At 46.7% G+C, this 12762-nt stretch overlaps 2 protein-coding genes across 5 annotated transcripts in view; both read right to left on the bottom strand.

Moving 5' to 3' along the window:
- Nucleotides 1-1586: 1586 nt before the first annotated feature.
- On the bottom strand, nucleotides 1587-8590 carry LOC101755128 (dynamin-related protein 1E). Of its 4 annotated transcripts, XR_215903.4 has the most exons (17): nucleotides 8296-8590; nucleotides 8124-8187; nucleotides 7933-8040; nucleotides 6581-6682; nucleotides 6241-6291; nucleotides 6087-6148; nucleotides 5384-5474; nucleotides 4448-4512; nucleotides 4142-4336; nucleotides 3937-4056; nucleotides 3790-3860; nucleotides 3457-3682; nucleotides 3329-3379; nucleotides 2847-3239; nucleotides 2585-2715; nucleotides 1879-2041; nucleotides 1587-1768 (listed from the first exon to the last, which is right to left on the bottom strand). XR_215903.4 is itself a non-coding variant. In XM_022823338.1 (16 exons), the coding sequence occupies exons 1-15, from the start codon at nucleotides 8440-8442 to the stop codon at nucleotides 2587-2589; spliced, it is 1875 nt and encodes a 624-aa protein (XP_022679073.1). In that variant the 5' UTR covers nucleotides 8443-8590; the 3' UTR covers nucleotides 1587-2041; nucleotides 2585-2586. The 4 variants fall into 4 exon arrangements, 3 of the variants coding, with proteins under 3 accessions (XP_022679073.1, XP_004983599.1, XP_004983598.1); XM_022823338.1 differs by having other exon boundaries at nucleotides 1587-2041; XM_004983542.4 differs by lacking the exons at nucleotides 1587-1768; nucleotides 1879-2041 and adding an exon at nucleotides 2147-2342.
- Nucleotides 8591-9650: 1060 nt separating this feature from the next.
- Nucleotides 9651-12762, bottom strand: part of LOC101754720 (VAN3-binding protein) — a 4355-nt gene continuing 1243 nt past the window's right edge. Inside the window, exons 2-9 of the mRNA XM_022822852.1 lie at nucleotides 12579-12685; nucleotides 12096-12272; nucleotides 11704-11832; nucleotides 11550-11615; nucleotides 10944-11328; nucleotides 10700-10840; nucleotides 10488-10604; nucleotides 9651-10115 (exon numbers count right to left, since the gene is read on the bottom strand). Coding sequence (XP_022678587.1) covers nucleotides 9919-10115; nucleotides 10488-10604; nucleotides 10700-10840; nucleotides 10944-11328; nucleotides 11550-11615; nucleotides 11704-11832; nucleotides 12096-12272; nucleotides 12579-12653 — 1287 coding nt within the window. The 5' untranslated portion in view covers nucleotides 12654-12685 and the 3' untranslated portion in view covers nucleotides 9651-9918. The remainder of the gene's footprint in view (nucleotides 10116-10487; nucleotides 10605-10699; nucleotides 10841-10943; nucleotides 11329-11549; nucleotides 11616-11703; nucleotides 11833-12095; nucleotides 12273-12578; nucleotides 12686-12762) is intronic.

Below are 12762 nucleotides of genomic sequence, written 5' to 3'. Positions count from 1 at the left end.
GGATTTATTGCCCCCGTTCTCACCGAAGGACAGATTCAATGCGGGGAGGGGCACACACGCATGCTCTTTGGTGAGGAGGAGGAATCAGAGGCCAACGGTTTTATGATCCCCTCTCGCTGTCCCGTCCTTTGGCGGGTTTGGTTCGGGATCGAAATTCATGTCCTGCGCGGCTGCGCACATATAGGGTGGTGGCATCCCGACAGCTCCGCTTGCTATACTTGTACTCCTATGTAGAGTCCTAGGTCGATTGGGCTCAAGTCAGACGCCGAAAATATGGCGCACAAAACGCCCGCACATGCCATTAACACACTGCCGGTACAGTCGGTACAGAAGGTTGCTGGAGAGCGGATGCCATTTTCTGTGTATTTGCTTTTGAGACGGAGCCGTTTCATCAGTGAATTTTCGCTGTGCATTTTTCCAATCTCCATGGGAGTATAGATACCATACGCTAGTATACTGTCCCAGGGTCTACGCGAATAGTGCCAAGTGCCCGAGAGAGATGGGCCGACGGGCGTGACACACAGAAGCTTCCTATACGCGTATCCATCCATCCATCTGGTGGTATACGTCACTGGCCCATGTGTACAGTACCTGAACTTGTCCAGGTTTTGACGGTAGACAGCAACAGGAGCTGACGGGGAAGCAGTCTCTATTCCGAGGAGAGCAGCGGCAGATGACCGGGGGGCGGGGGACGCCGAGTCGCCAACACATCACCACCCCCTTCCCCTGCGCACACGACGGAGGCAGGCACAGGCAGGAGGATCGTCGTATCATTGCTTGTTCCATCGGGGGCATCGCAATCATGCCGCGGTCGTCCCCCGTCGGAGCGCGTACGTGGGCGCCGCCCGTGCCCGGCATGTGGCGTGGCGAGCAGGCGCGCCACGGGATTACATGTGCAACCAACTCTAGTTTAAGGCGTGGTCGAGAGCGGCGGCTCGCCCACGTCCGGGATCCGGGGCTCCGGGCGAGTGCGCCAGCGGCAGCGGCAGCACAAGACAAGAGACAAGGCTGGAAGAGGAAGGCCTGCACGGGCATAACAAGCGCTACTACTACTAGTAGGTAGCAGCCACGGGGGCTATGAGCCATGAGCGAGTAATGGCCAACAGCTACAGGCCTATGATTCACCTTAAAGAAAAGAAGAGAAGAAAAAAAATGTAGAAGAGAAAGTCAGGCCTGCCGTTCTTATGTACGCTTCTGAAGTCCAAGGTGCGGCCTTGGATTTTGTTCGGGCATTACCATCACGACCGTGACAGATAGCATAAGCAATAATCAGCTCTTGTTACTACCACCAATCAATACTGGTCGGAAAATCTTGTGCTGCTATCACGCACGGGTACTATGGATCGGCAGCGATGTCGGTTTGGTACCTGTGCAGAATGTGGACACCCGGTAATGACCTATGTGAAGGAGTTATTAATCAGCAATGAAGACGGCTCAGAGCCTAATCGAGAGCAGCACATTTCTTCTGACTAGCCAGGCAAAAAACTTCACCGGAAACTCTAGCATATGACGTGTATGGTTTGGAGATTGTTGTTCTTAGCACGATTATTTCCGGTCAGATGAAGGTGCCTGAACTTGTCAAAATCCGGCGAACACGTCACGCATTCTGCATTTCTGTTCCAGAAGACCTGTTCTGTGCATGTGCGGGGAACTCACGGAAGATTACACACACGGCGCGAAAAAACGCCGTCTAGAAAGTGCGGATCCGTGGCCAACAGGCGAGGAATTTCCGGACGAACCCAAGAGCCAGATCAACGGGAGTGCACAACTGACCAGAAAAGAACACACGACTGATTTGCATGCTGCTGAAAGAAAGAATGCAGGCGCCCCGGGGAACCATCGGGAAATTGACAAAGGCTTGCGCGGGAGCTGACTGACCTGATCCCCGTTTCGGGTGGTTCTGCTCCTGCACGCGTCATGCATCCCGGGAGTGGAAGATGCCAGCAATACTAACAAATAAAGGTAGCAGCCGGCAGACGGGTCTTGCAGGCCGAGGCGTCGAGCACGCAGTATTGTTTATCGGACGGCTCTTATCCAACTCCTATTAGTATTATAGTATATATGTTAGGCCTATATGTTAACGGTGGACTGCGCCTGATAACTTCCCTGATTCAGTTGCATGGCAGTGCTCGCGGCCAACAGTGCGTATTTGACTGGAGGCAAGTTGGATCAAACAATATTGAATATTTGAATCAGCACAAAAAATGCAGTTACCTGAAAGTCCAAATTCTGCAGTCTACACCTACCACTGAATGGAATGACTAGGGCTTAAGAAACAACATGTGCATCCTACAGAATCTAGGTATCAGGAACAGACTCCATTCTCATTCGTGCAGACAAGTCTGCACATGGGTTATGAAAGACTATTAGATTTGTGTTCCATAAGAGCAGCTGAGAGCTGAGACATAGATATAATGCAAGCACATAACAACTGATATTAACAGGCTAATATACAAGACAAGTGATCAGTCTACCAAGATTTCACAACAAAAGTGCAGAATAGCTGGCAGTTAATTCTGCATTTGCTGAATCACAACACATCTAATTAAAAAGGAGACTGACTAACAAGCATGTCAGATGTTACCTTCATCGTGTCCATGCCACGGCATCGATCTCATCACGTGCAGACTTGTACAGCTCAAGCCTCTTGAAGCATTGCAGCCTGCGCTCCATGAGTGCAGGATCCTCATCGAGGAGTACTGCAAGTTGCTTAGCCTGCAAAAACAAATTTTATCATCGGAGGGTTTTGCTAAGAGGAGAGATGAAGAGAGTATGAAATTTTATCATCGGAGGGTTTTGCTACGAGGAGATATGAACAGAGTATGAAAACAAAGAAGGTTACTCACATCTTTCCTGCCCACTTGAGTATAGAAATGGTTAAGCAGGGACCGCTTAGCTTCACGGACTTGACAGTGAACAACAGACTTGGGGATAGTATTCTTCAGCGTTTCAGACACCATGCCAATGTATGAGGACACATTGGAAGCAATCCTCCTGAAGTGTGCATCTGTGTAACGATCATCTGAAGGAGTAGGAGGAGGGTTTGCGGTTCTGGGATTTCCAGGTCCAGTCTTATCAACTTCCTGCGGGAGTTTGCGGAAGAACTCCACCGTCAAATATGCTGACTCCATATCAACCAGCCGCAGAGTAGTTTTCCGTCCATCTTCACGGAATCTCTCGAGGGCCACATAGCATGCAGCAGCAAGCTCCGCTTGGAGAGTTGGAAATCTTTTTAACTCCTAAAGATGTATAGTAACTTTTGCAACTGAAGTACATGGGGAAAAGGGTGTAACTGATACTTTGGTATCCAAGAAACAAAAGGACCAACCTGAGTCTCCCCAATGGACATCCTCACCAACTCTTTCAAAACAAAATGCACCTGCAGTGAGGGTAAGAGACTCTTCAGTTGATGAAAGGAAGTACTAATGTAATCAGCGCAGGGAGAAGATTTCTTACAGCGTCTACAGAAGCTTCCGCTGGTCCTCTAAAATAATTGAGAGCAGATTCAATCAGACGACGGTACCCTTGCTCAGGAGCAATTAAATGAGGCTGATAACCGTCTGCTTGTGATACAACCCGCTTAACATTTTGCACGGAGAGGTGACGGTCAAATGGAAGCTTCCGCAGAGCAGAAGGGAGTTGATTGTCAAAAACCCCATAAATTCGATCACCACCAGGTCGTCTGCGATATTTACATTCACATTTCAGATGTCCAGGCAGTCGTGAACAACTAATAGATGGGTATGGTCTAGAAAAATAAAAAAGATGAAATAACGTATACGCAATTACCCTCCGTCAAGATGTTCCTTAAATATTTTGTCAAATGCACGGCAAAGCTCCAGTATGAGGTACAGTTGAGCCTGCAAAAGCAAGGCATGATGTTCCTTTGTCCAATTGAATTCAATGCAATCTAGCTCAAATGTTCAGTAAGTTTACCCCAGCATCAGAGGCAATAGGTCTACCAAGGTGATCCATCTCGGATTCAAGCTCATCAATTGTTTTGTTTATCAAAGATGTTATACTTGGAATGCGTGCTCTGATCACAGCCTCTAATTGCTGAATATTGGAAACAACATTAGATCACTGCACCATTTTTAGCTCACAAACAATAGAAATGAAAAGAACAGAAGAATTTTTAAACCTGCGAAAGAAGTTTAGCAAGATATTCTGAACCCATCCTGCTGGCTAGATGGGAGTAGTCAGGACTGGAAGCAAAGAACTCTTGCTCTTTTCTCCTAGCAATAATCATGTCAACATTCTTGTTGATATCTGCTTGTGAACGGTTTACAATTCCCACCCAAGGATGCTGCAGTCTGTAAGCTCTTCCTTCAAGAACCTAAACGAGAGGAAAGAAGCACTGATGTTACAGAGTCCAAAGGCAATAAAGTTTCCAATTACATACTAAATTCACACAGAGCAAGATTGCAAGAGAGCAGTGGACACGTACATCAAGTGCATTTGTTCCCTTGTCCATCAAATCAAGCTTAGTCAATACACCAAATGTCCTTTCACCTGAAGAAATTTAAGATAATCCCCCCAGGTAAGAAATAACTAAGTGAACCAAAAAAAATTGGAATTGTGTTGGTATGGATGCCATGTCAAATGAAAAGTAGACTTAATCTAGGAAATAGCAAACAGTAATTTAGCCATTGGCTAAATCAGCTGACGTAGTGACATCAACCACAAAGTCACTGACACTCCAAAAGGCTCCTGAATTATTCTTCTCTACTCTTAAGTCCTACCAAAGTTCCACCTTATCAATTATCATTCTGCATTTATATACATCACACAACATCCAAAGCTGATCTGGTAGCTGACATTTGAGTTACCATTCTCTTATTCTAATGATGTTTCCGACCTGTATGTTTCATGCCGTGCATACCATATCCATTATAAACAAAGTTTCAGCTGGCCTCAACAAAAACTTTGAGTGTTCTGGATTTGCAGACATGAAGACAGCAATTATAATGCGAATGAGGTTAGCAAGTTCTCCCATCTTTCTAGTGTACAAATGGAAGGGAACATGATGATGATACTCATTTAGAAATGGCTAGGAGGAAGGGAAGTGTAAAATCAAACTACAAAACTCCCCACATGGCGTAGCTGGGACACAGTTTTCTTCAACCTAGGGAAATGCTCACCACAAAAATACTTCAGGTTATGTCCAATGCACTGAAATGCAAATGTTGTCTCTCCTCAAAAACATGCATGCAATTACTGTTGCCAAGCACAGATGATGTGGAGAAGTTTGAAGCAAACTAGTTGACAATTTTATAAGGCATATGCAAATAAAGAAGTACTCAACCTCACAATCGAAGCAGGTATCAACAGCTAATAGCAATAATATATTGCAGCAAAATAAGTGTAAAATCTTGATATGTACCAGTTGGATCAACATCCCGAGCAAGCTTGATGGCATCCGATGTTGCTATATCTTGGTTGGCGGGAGATATAGCCAATATAATACAATTCGGCTACAAAAGAAATTATGGAAATACAACCACATAAGTAAAAATTAATTTGGACACTTTGTTCCTGTAACTTAGAGTATACCCATATTCAATATGCAAGCAAAAACATTGGGCATACATAGGAAACTGAATTCAAAGAGAGAGCATAAAAATAAGGTCCATGCTTGAGGAAATTTGTTTAAAACTAGAGGTTTGAAATGGAAAAAAAGTCGAAGGGCCTGCAAAACATGCAATGAATTGGGATGAAGAGGTGGCAAGAGCCCAGTCTTACACTGAATGAGTAGACATGACTGTGAGCTCAAATGTTGTAATTAAGTGCTCTTGAATTGACACAGAGGAATTTGCTGACTCTTATCAACTAAATACAAGGTGAAACATACGTGCTTTTAAATCTGTTCTTAGTAGACCTGTCAGCACTAAATACTACTAAGACATTGAGATGAGATATCTAATAAATTGAAACCATAGGACTTTGGTGTTAAAGCTGAAGCTTGGGACAGTATTGGAAGGACAACCAGAGGTGCTGTTACAAATGCTGTAAGTATTACGTCATTTTCATCATATACAATGTGTCAAAGTCATAGTTACTTCTATAGATGTCTGCATCATTCCTACCTTGTCAACATATGAGCGCACCATATTCTCAATATCCTGGACGATTGTTTCAGGCTGCCCCTCTGAAAAAGAAAATATGCTCAGTGAAACATTCCTGACAAAAATTACCTAAAACTTGTGAACATGAACAAAAGCAATGTAGTCATTTACATACCTACAGCAACTTTTGTTAGACCCGGCAGGTCAATCAATGTTAAGTTGACCACTGCAACAATCAACTGAATTGAGTAAATATTTGTCATGAAGATTCAACTGCCCTATAAACTAGTAGTCAACAAGAGACTTCTACTAGTGTCAATATCAAGTACGAAAACAGGCTATGAAATAAAAGAAAATACAAAAATAATACAATGCTACTTTTGTCAAACAGAAACAATATAGTGCCATGGACATATTTAAATTTATATCAAATAAAAGAACCATTAATATTCCCCTTGAACAACAATTTTTTTTAAAAGGGAAACAACAGTAGGTTGTGGCCAGGGCCTCAATACCATTTGGAGAATATATGCTGAGATGAATTGGAACTGGAGATATCTGCTTTGTCTTTCCTGTCAACCTGTCAGTTTCATCTTCGATTTCCTTTCGCACAAGAGCTGCAGGAAATAATTGTCGTTGGCATCTGTTGTAAGTATATATGTTTACCTTCAGTCATTTCCATGTACTGAAAAATACAAAATCTATTTTGAGATCACTAATGATAAATGCTTTCAATAATGTTCTGTATGCTGCTTTTTTACCCTCTTTATTCTTGACACTTGTTGGGTTTGACCTCTAGCCTGCACCAATGTGCTTCGGATTCAAAAGTTGAGTAGTTATTGTTGACTTCTTGTTGTATGCTAGTCTTGCATACATGTTGTAACTTGTAAAGTCTGACAAACATAATATCTAGACTAGCAGCGCAATATGGGGAACAGAATGTTGATCATTCCATTTGTGCTACAGTCAAATAAAAAGCATTTCAATCTTCCTAGATCCTTATAGATGGTGGCAACTGAAAATGCAACACAGCAAGGCAAGAAAACATTATCCTCGTGGAGTAGAAATTCAAAGAGAACTTAAATAATTAGGCAATACAATTGTGCATATCTGTAACAGAACTTATGTGAAGCGGATGGTAGTACACACAACTTCCGCAGGTAGAAATACTAATCCACAATCATTTCATTGTTCCTGGAAAAGGTGCAATTTCTGACAGCAAAAGTGGGCAAACATGCATTCTATTAGGCTAGTCCCAATGCAAGGTTTTATTGCACTGTTTCTAAGGATGCCACATCATCCCATGAGGTGTATTTTCATGAATGAAATAGGGAGTTCCAGTGCACAGTTTCATTTCACGATTTCATAGGATGCCCATAACATTTAATTGTGAGGCATGTGATTGGATATGGTTAGATGAAATGAAACTCTATAGCCCCCAATGCAAGTTTCAATAGGTTTCATAGTCTTGGAAACAGTGTATACACAGTTTCATCCTGATGAAACTCCTTCCCTCTCTCACTTCATAACTATCATGCCATGTCATCACATATGCTGATGTGTCACCGTATTTAATGTGCATGAAACCTCTATGAAACTCCCACTGGGATTAGCCTTATACTCCCTCCCTCCCAAATTGTAAGTCCTTTTGGCTTTTCTATTTTCTATGCACTTAGATGTAGTGTATGTCTAGATGCATAATAATATCTATGAACCTAGAAAAGCCAAAACGACCTACAATTTGAAACGGGAGTGAGTAGCAATCTAGTTAGCATTACCAATAAACCAATTACAAAGCAGCTCTGTCCAGACTCCAGAATAACCTCACAACAACTATATATCACTGAAGACGACAAAGGGCGCTCACCGAAATCAGTGAAGCGACGTTTGGGCATGTGCAGGAACTCGGCGTACTCTTGCGCCCCGTCCTGCGTCTTGTGCAGCTGCAGCACCAGTGGCCTCCGCGTCACGATCCCTTTGGCCCAAAACACAAAACCATAAAACAATCCGGCAACCAAAGCCAAAAATTCAGAGACGAACCCAAAATTCAGGGCATACCTGACCCTCGAGGCAGGAAGTCTCGTCCCACGATGCTCTCCAGCACCGATGATTTCCCCGAACTCTGTACGTCACCGCGCAATTAAGCGACCTCGTAATTAAGCGGCGGAACAAAAACCTAGGTGCGCAGTCGCCTAGAGAGCCTATGGGGTGATAATAGGAAGAGGCAGACCTGGCCACCGACGACGGCGACGGACGGGAGCGCTTCCCACAGGGTGGGGAGGGAGGCGGCGCCGTCCCCGCCGCCGTGGTCGCCGAGGACGGTGCAGGCGCGCTGGATGCGGTTGACGAGCACGATCACGTTCTCCATGGTCGCCATCTCGGGGCGGGAGGAGGAGGAGGAAGCGCTGTGCTGCGACGGAGGGGCGCGGAAGGTTCTAGAAGGAAGCGGAAGGATCGAGGGGGAGAGCCGCTCCGCTGTCTCTGAGGTGTGTCCGAGCACCGAGCAGATAGAGGGCGTCACTGCTGTGGTGGTAACTGCCATCCTTTTTGCCATTTCTCTACCGATTTTGCCCCCTCCTTTTTCAAGTCGCCGAGCGGGAACTCGCTTTGGTTCACGGAAAGTTTTTCTTTTGCGCTGCATCTTCAGAAGAATTTTTTTTGAAATTTCTGAGAGCAGAAACAGAGGCTGTAAACATGGCTTCATACATGATTCGTGTAGAATTTACGCTATTAATATGATGAAATTTCAACACAGTTTTTTTTGTTGCCTTCTGCGTCTTCCAAACGTATATCCAAACGTATATCGCTATATCATCTTTTAACTATTTCTCGGAAAAAATGTCTTTTAACTGACTTAGAATGAGATAACATTTGGATAGCATTTCCTAATTTTTTTTTTACTTCTGTCACGTGCCCGTACTATTTTATCCTTAGATCCTTACGCAATGTGATTTGGTACCAGTAGTAGTTTTACAGTGGTGCTCAGGAGAGGAGGTGGGGGTAGTTGGTCTCGTATTAATTCACCTGATACGAAAGTAAAGAAAATGAGCGCATGCGCCTACAGACTGTCTCTTTACCGTATCAATTTTGTTAGTTTTTCTAGGCTTCAGCAACGCTAGAAGTCGCAAGGATAGTTTCGGAATCAAAAGAAGAGACGGCGGGCGGATAAGGACGGTGGGCCTTGCACCGTGGATGACAGAGACCGAACGGTCGGTTCGAATGTCTTTCAAAATTCCTACCCCCAGATTTCAAACCTTTTGTTAGTGGGCGGTGGGCCAAATTGGGCTAATAAAGGAAAGACACCGTGCTTTTTGTTCCAAACCATCAAGCGAAGGCGTCCTCTCAAAAACAAAAGCAAAGGCAAAGCTGGGCCACAATGAGGCCTTTGTATAGCTGTCCGGCCCAATATAGCCTTTCCCTTTCCCCCCCTCCATTTCGTTCTGTGAGCGTGTGCTCAATTATTTGTTTGTTTTTCCTCGTAAGCTTGCAATCCTGTTTACATTTCTCTTTCTGCAAGAGACAGGATCTTGTAGGCCGAGCCCAAGTGCTTGATACGATCTCGAGTAAATGTAAGCCATAGGCACATCACAGAAGATGATTCATGATTCTCTTCAGTTCTACTTCTACAGCAGCCAGCAGGTTCTCTCGCCCTTTTATGAACTCCGGTTCACTCCAATACATATACACAGTCACACAGATACAAGACGCCAGACACACGCATGACTGCACAAAGAGAGAACAACTGCTCTCCAAATCTACCCATCAAGTACAAGTGTAGAAAGATCGGTACAGCTAGTACAGTACAGATGCGCGTGCTCGATTCGTACATGTTCCCAATCAGTCTCCGATCACTTCAGTTCCCGTCGCGCTTGAGCTTCTGCTCGGCCAGCATGCCCTCGATGGCGGCCTTCCAGACCTTGCAGTGCGTCTGGTGCTCGAACAGCAGCTGCACCGTCGCCCCTTCCCCCTCCGTGACCAGCGCCACCGGGAACGCCGGCCGCCCCTCCACCACCGCCTCGCCGCCGCCATCTCCGACCGCCGACACCACATCTGAAAAATCATCACCACCACCACCAAAAGGCAGATCGATCAGCCGGTACCCAACACAGTGTGCGGCCAAGCAGCTCGGAGCCAAATCACAACAGCGACGCCAGTACGAAGGTACAAACAGAACAATGTGACGGGACTGGCAGGGTCGGCATGCCCGATTGATCATTGGGTCATTAGAGACAAGCGTGTCGGCCGGGGCAACCGGCCAAACGGCTCAGGTGTTACGGTGCGAGCGCCTCGTCGTCGTCTTCCCCGGCGAGCCAGGGGCGACGCGAGGCGACAAACATTGCGCTGGCCCACCCACGCGCATGCGCGTGCGCGCGACGACGACGAATAGCGTTTGTGACTGTGCGTGCACGAGCTGTTACTTACAGTCCTTGTAGGTGGCGAACGCGCCGTGCAGGCGCTTCTTCCCCAGCCTCAGCGCCACCGCGCCGGCGCCGCCGCCTCGCTGAGGGAAGACGGACACCGTCCTCACCCGCACCCTCCCTGCATACACGCAAGGGATCATCAGCTGTGGTGTCAACCTGCACGGCGCAACGATGCACTCTGCAAGTACTATACGGCCGATTGATGTCCCTCACCACAAGGCAGGCAGACTCTGAGAGTCGTGCCCTTCTGGATTCCAGCGCTGATGCTCATAGCCATGGCGTTGCTGCTGGTGCTGCTGCTGATCCCCCTGAGGTCGGCTGCCCTCCGCTTCAGCGCTGCAGCTCCCCTCAGACCTGACAGAAGAGACAAGAACACGCAATTAACACCAATGGATTCTCAAATTTCACGTTGAGCTTCCGTTGTTCTAGCCTTGGTTTGCTATTGCTTAGTGCTTACATGTGGCAGCGGTGGCCGTGAGGGTGAGTAGCTCCGCGGAGGAGCGGCTCTCGAGGCCGGTCCTCACGGCTGACGTGACGCGGCCGTGGTTGGCGCCGGCGGTCTCCGCGGCCTCCGCGCACACGGTGGCCACCAGCGCCGCGGCGGACGCGAGCACCGTGCCTAGCCTCTTGTCGCTGTCGCTGGCCGGGGCGACCGGCCTCAGGTCGCAGATCGACACGATGCCTGCGACCGCCGCGGCGAGCTGCGCCACCGAGACGGCTGCGTGTGCCTGCGCCGAGTGCAGCCGGAGCTCGTCCCTCCGCCTCCTCCGCCGGCTTCCGGTGACCGGCACGCTGTCCAGAATGAACCCTCGCAGCATCGCCTTCATGTTCCCAACGTTGAGCTGCAAATTATTTTTTGAGCCAGTGGAATCAAACAAAGCAATCACTGTACCAATTCCGACAAGATACCAACTGTGCCACACTGTTCTGTTACTGCAGTTACAATGGGGTGTACTATTTCAGTCTACTACTCTTCTGTGCCATGTGGACCAGTTTCGAACGCGAAAAGGTTCCAAATGAAACCTCGCAATTGATTAGTGTCTTGTTCTATGTCCTTGCTTACCCAGGCAGGCTGGACTAGCTTGTGCCGGTGCTGTCTGGAGCTAGGCTTGCCACTGGCCAGAACTCTCTGTCAGGCAAAGAATTAAGTGATCAATCATAGTGAGACAAAAATCCTGTGGCTAATTGCTGGGACGTGAGCTCAATGGCTGGCTTACCCAAGTCTGATTGAACAATTGGCTCGTTCCTCCGTTGGAATGAACCGTGTCAAGGCGCTTCTCTTCGTCTTCGTCTCTGTCTCCACTGGCTTCGTCTCGCTCAGAGTCCTCCGGTGACAATCCCAGGCTCTAGATTAGCACAAGAGTTACAGTTACAAGGTAAGAACATCTTTACAATGAAAACGTGAAAAAAGGTGTACTTTTCGATGGAAGATGTATACACCTAACAGATAAAGATGAAGTGACCTAGTACTGTGTTCTGAGCTTGTGCAAGTATTACTTTGTATGTATGTGGATTGCAAAACAATGGTATCACTTGAGAGCAGGTGTCGGCACTCTGTTGGTGAAAACTGAAAAGAAACTGAAGCTGTGATCCATGGACATAAACATACACTGGGGGAGAGTATTTGGAAGAGATCCGTGGAGCAGGAGCTCCATGTCCGAGAGAGGAACTCCATGGCCTGCTCAGGGATGACTGGCATCTCTTCGGGGTGGCAGCACTTGGAACGCCGTGACTTCTCTTTACAGCGCATAGCCGCCTTCTGCGCATCGAATGGTGCGCTCTCTGCCTGTTTGAACATTCAGCAACGGCGATATATTCACACCAAATGAAAGAGGACCCAAACAAAGCTAAAAGGGAGAGTTAGAGATGCAGCAGCATGATGCAAAAACATACACATGTAGGCACTAGGAGTTGATCAGAACAGCAGTTTAGTCTTTCTCTGAATTTGTCACAAGTTATAGTTAAGCCAAAGACATAAACAGTGCTGAAAACTTAAATTAGTCAGATTATTGTAGCCTTAGCCGACATCTATGGTCGGTTCTATTATATAACTAAAAGGATCATAAAACAAAGGTTTTGCATGATCACCAACCATTTGACATGACAGCGGACGGCATCTCTGGAAGGAGGCCATCCCAAGCTCCACCCCTCTCCTGAAATGCTCCATCAGGACTGCTCAAATCAGGCTGGCGTCTGCGACTGAGCGATAAAACAGAAACGGTTCCATGAGAAAGTAGTGGCGAGAAAAGATCACCCTGCCACCATAGTCGATATTT

Source organism: Setaria italica, chromosome IX, assembly GCF_000263155.2.
Source record: "Setaria italica strain Yugu1 chromosome IX, Setaria_italica_v2.0, whole genome shotgun sequence".
NCBI classification, from domain to species: domain Eukaryota; kingdom Viridiplantae; phylum Streptophyta; class Magnoliopsida; order Poales; family Poaceae; genus Setaria; species Setaria italica.
The sequence above is the reverse complement of the archived record's forward strand: the minus strand, read 5'-3'. Positions and strand labels throughout refer to the sequence as shown.

Excerpts from the sequence above, each read along its gene's own strand:
- LOC101755128 (XM_022823338.1), bottom strand. The coding sequence starts at position 8,442 with ATGGCGACCATGGAGAACGTGATCGTGCTCGTCAACCGCATCCAGCGC. Across the intron at positions 5,475-6,086 it reads TGCGCTCATATGTTGACAAG|CCGAATTGTATTATATTGGC; the intron begins GTAGGAATGATG and ends TTTCTTTTGTAG. Across the intron at positions 4,513-5,383 it reads TCGGGATGTTGATCCAACTG|GTGAAAGGACATTTGGTGTA; the intron begins GTACATATCAAG and ends AAATTTCTTCAG.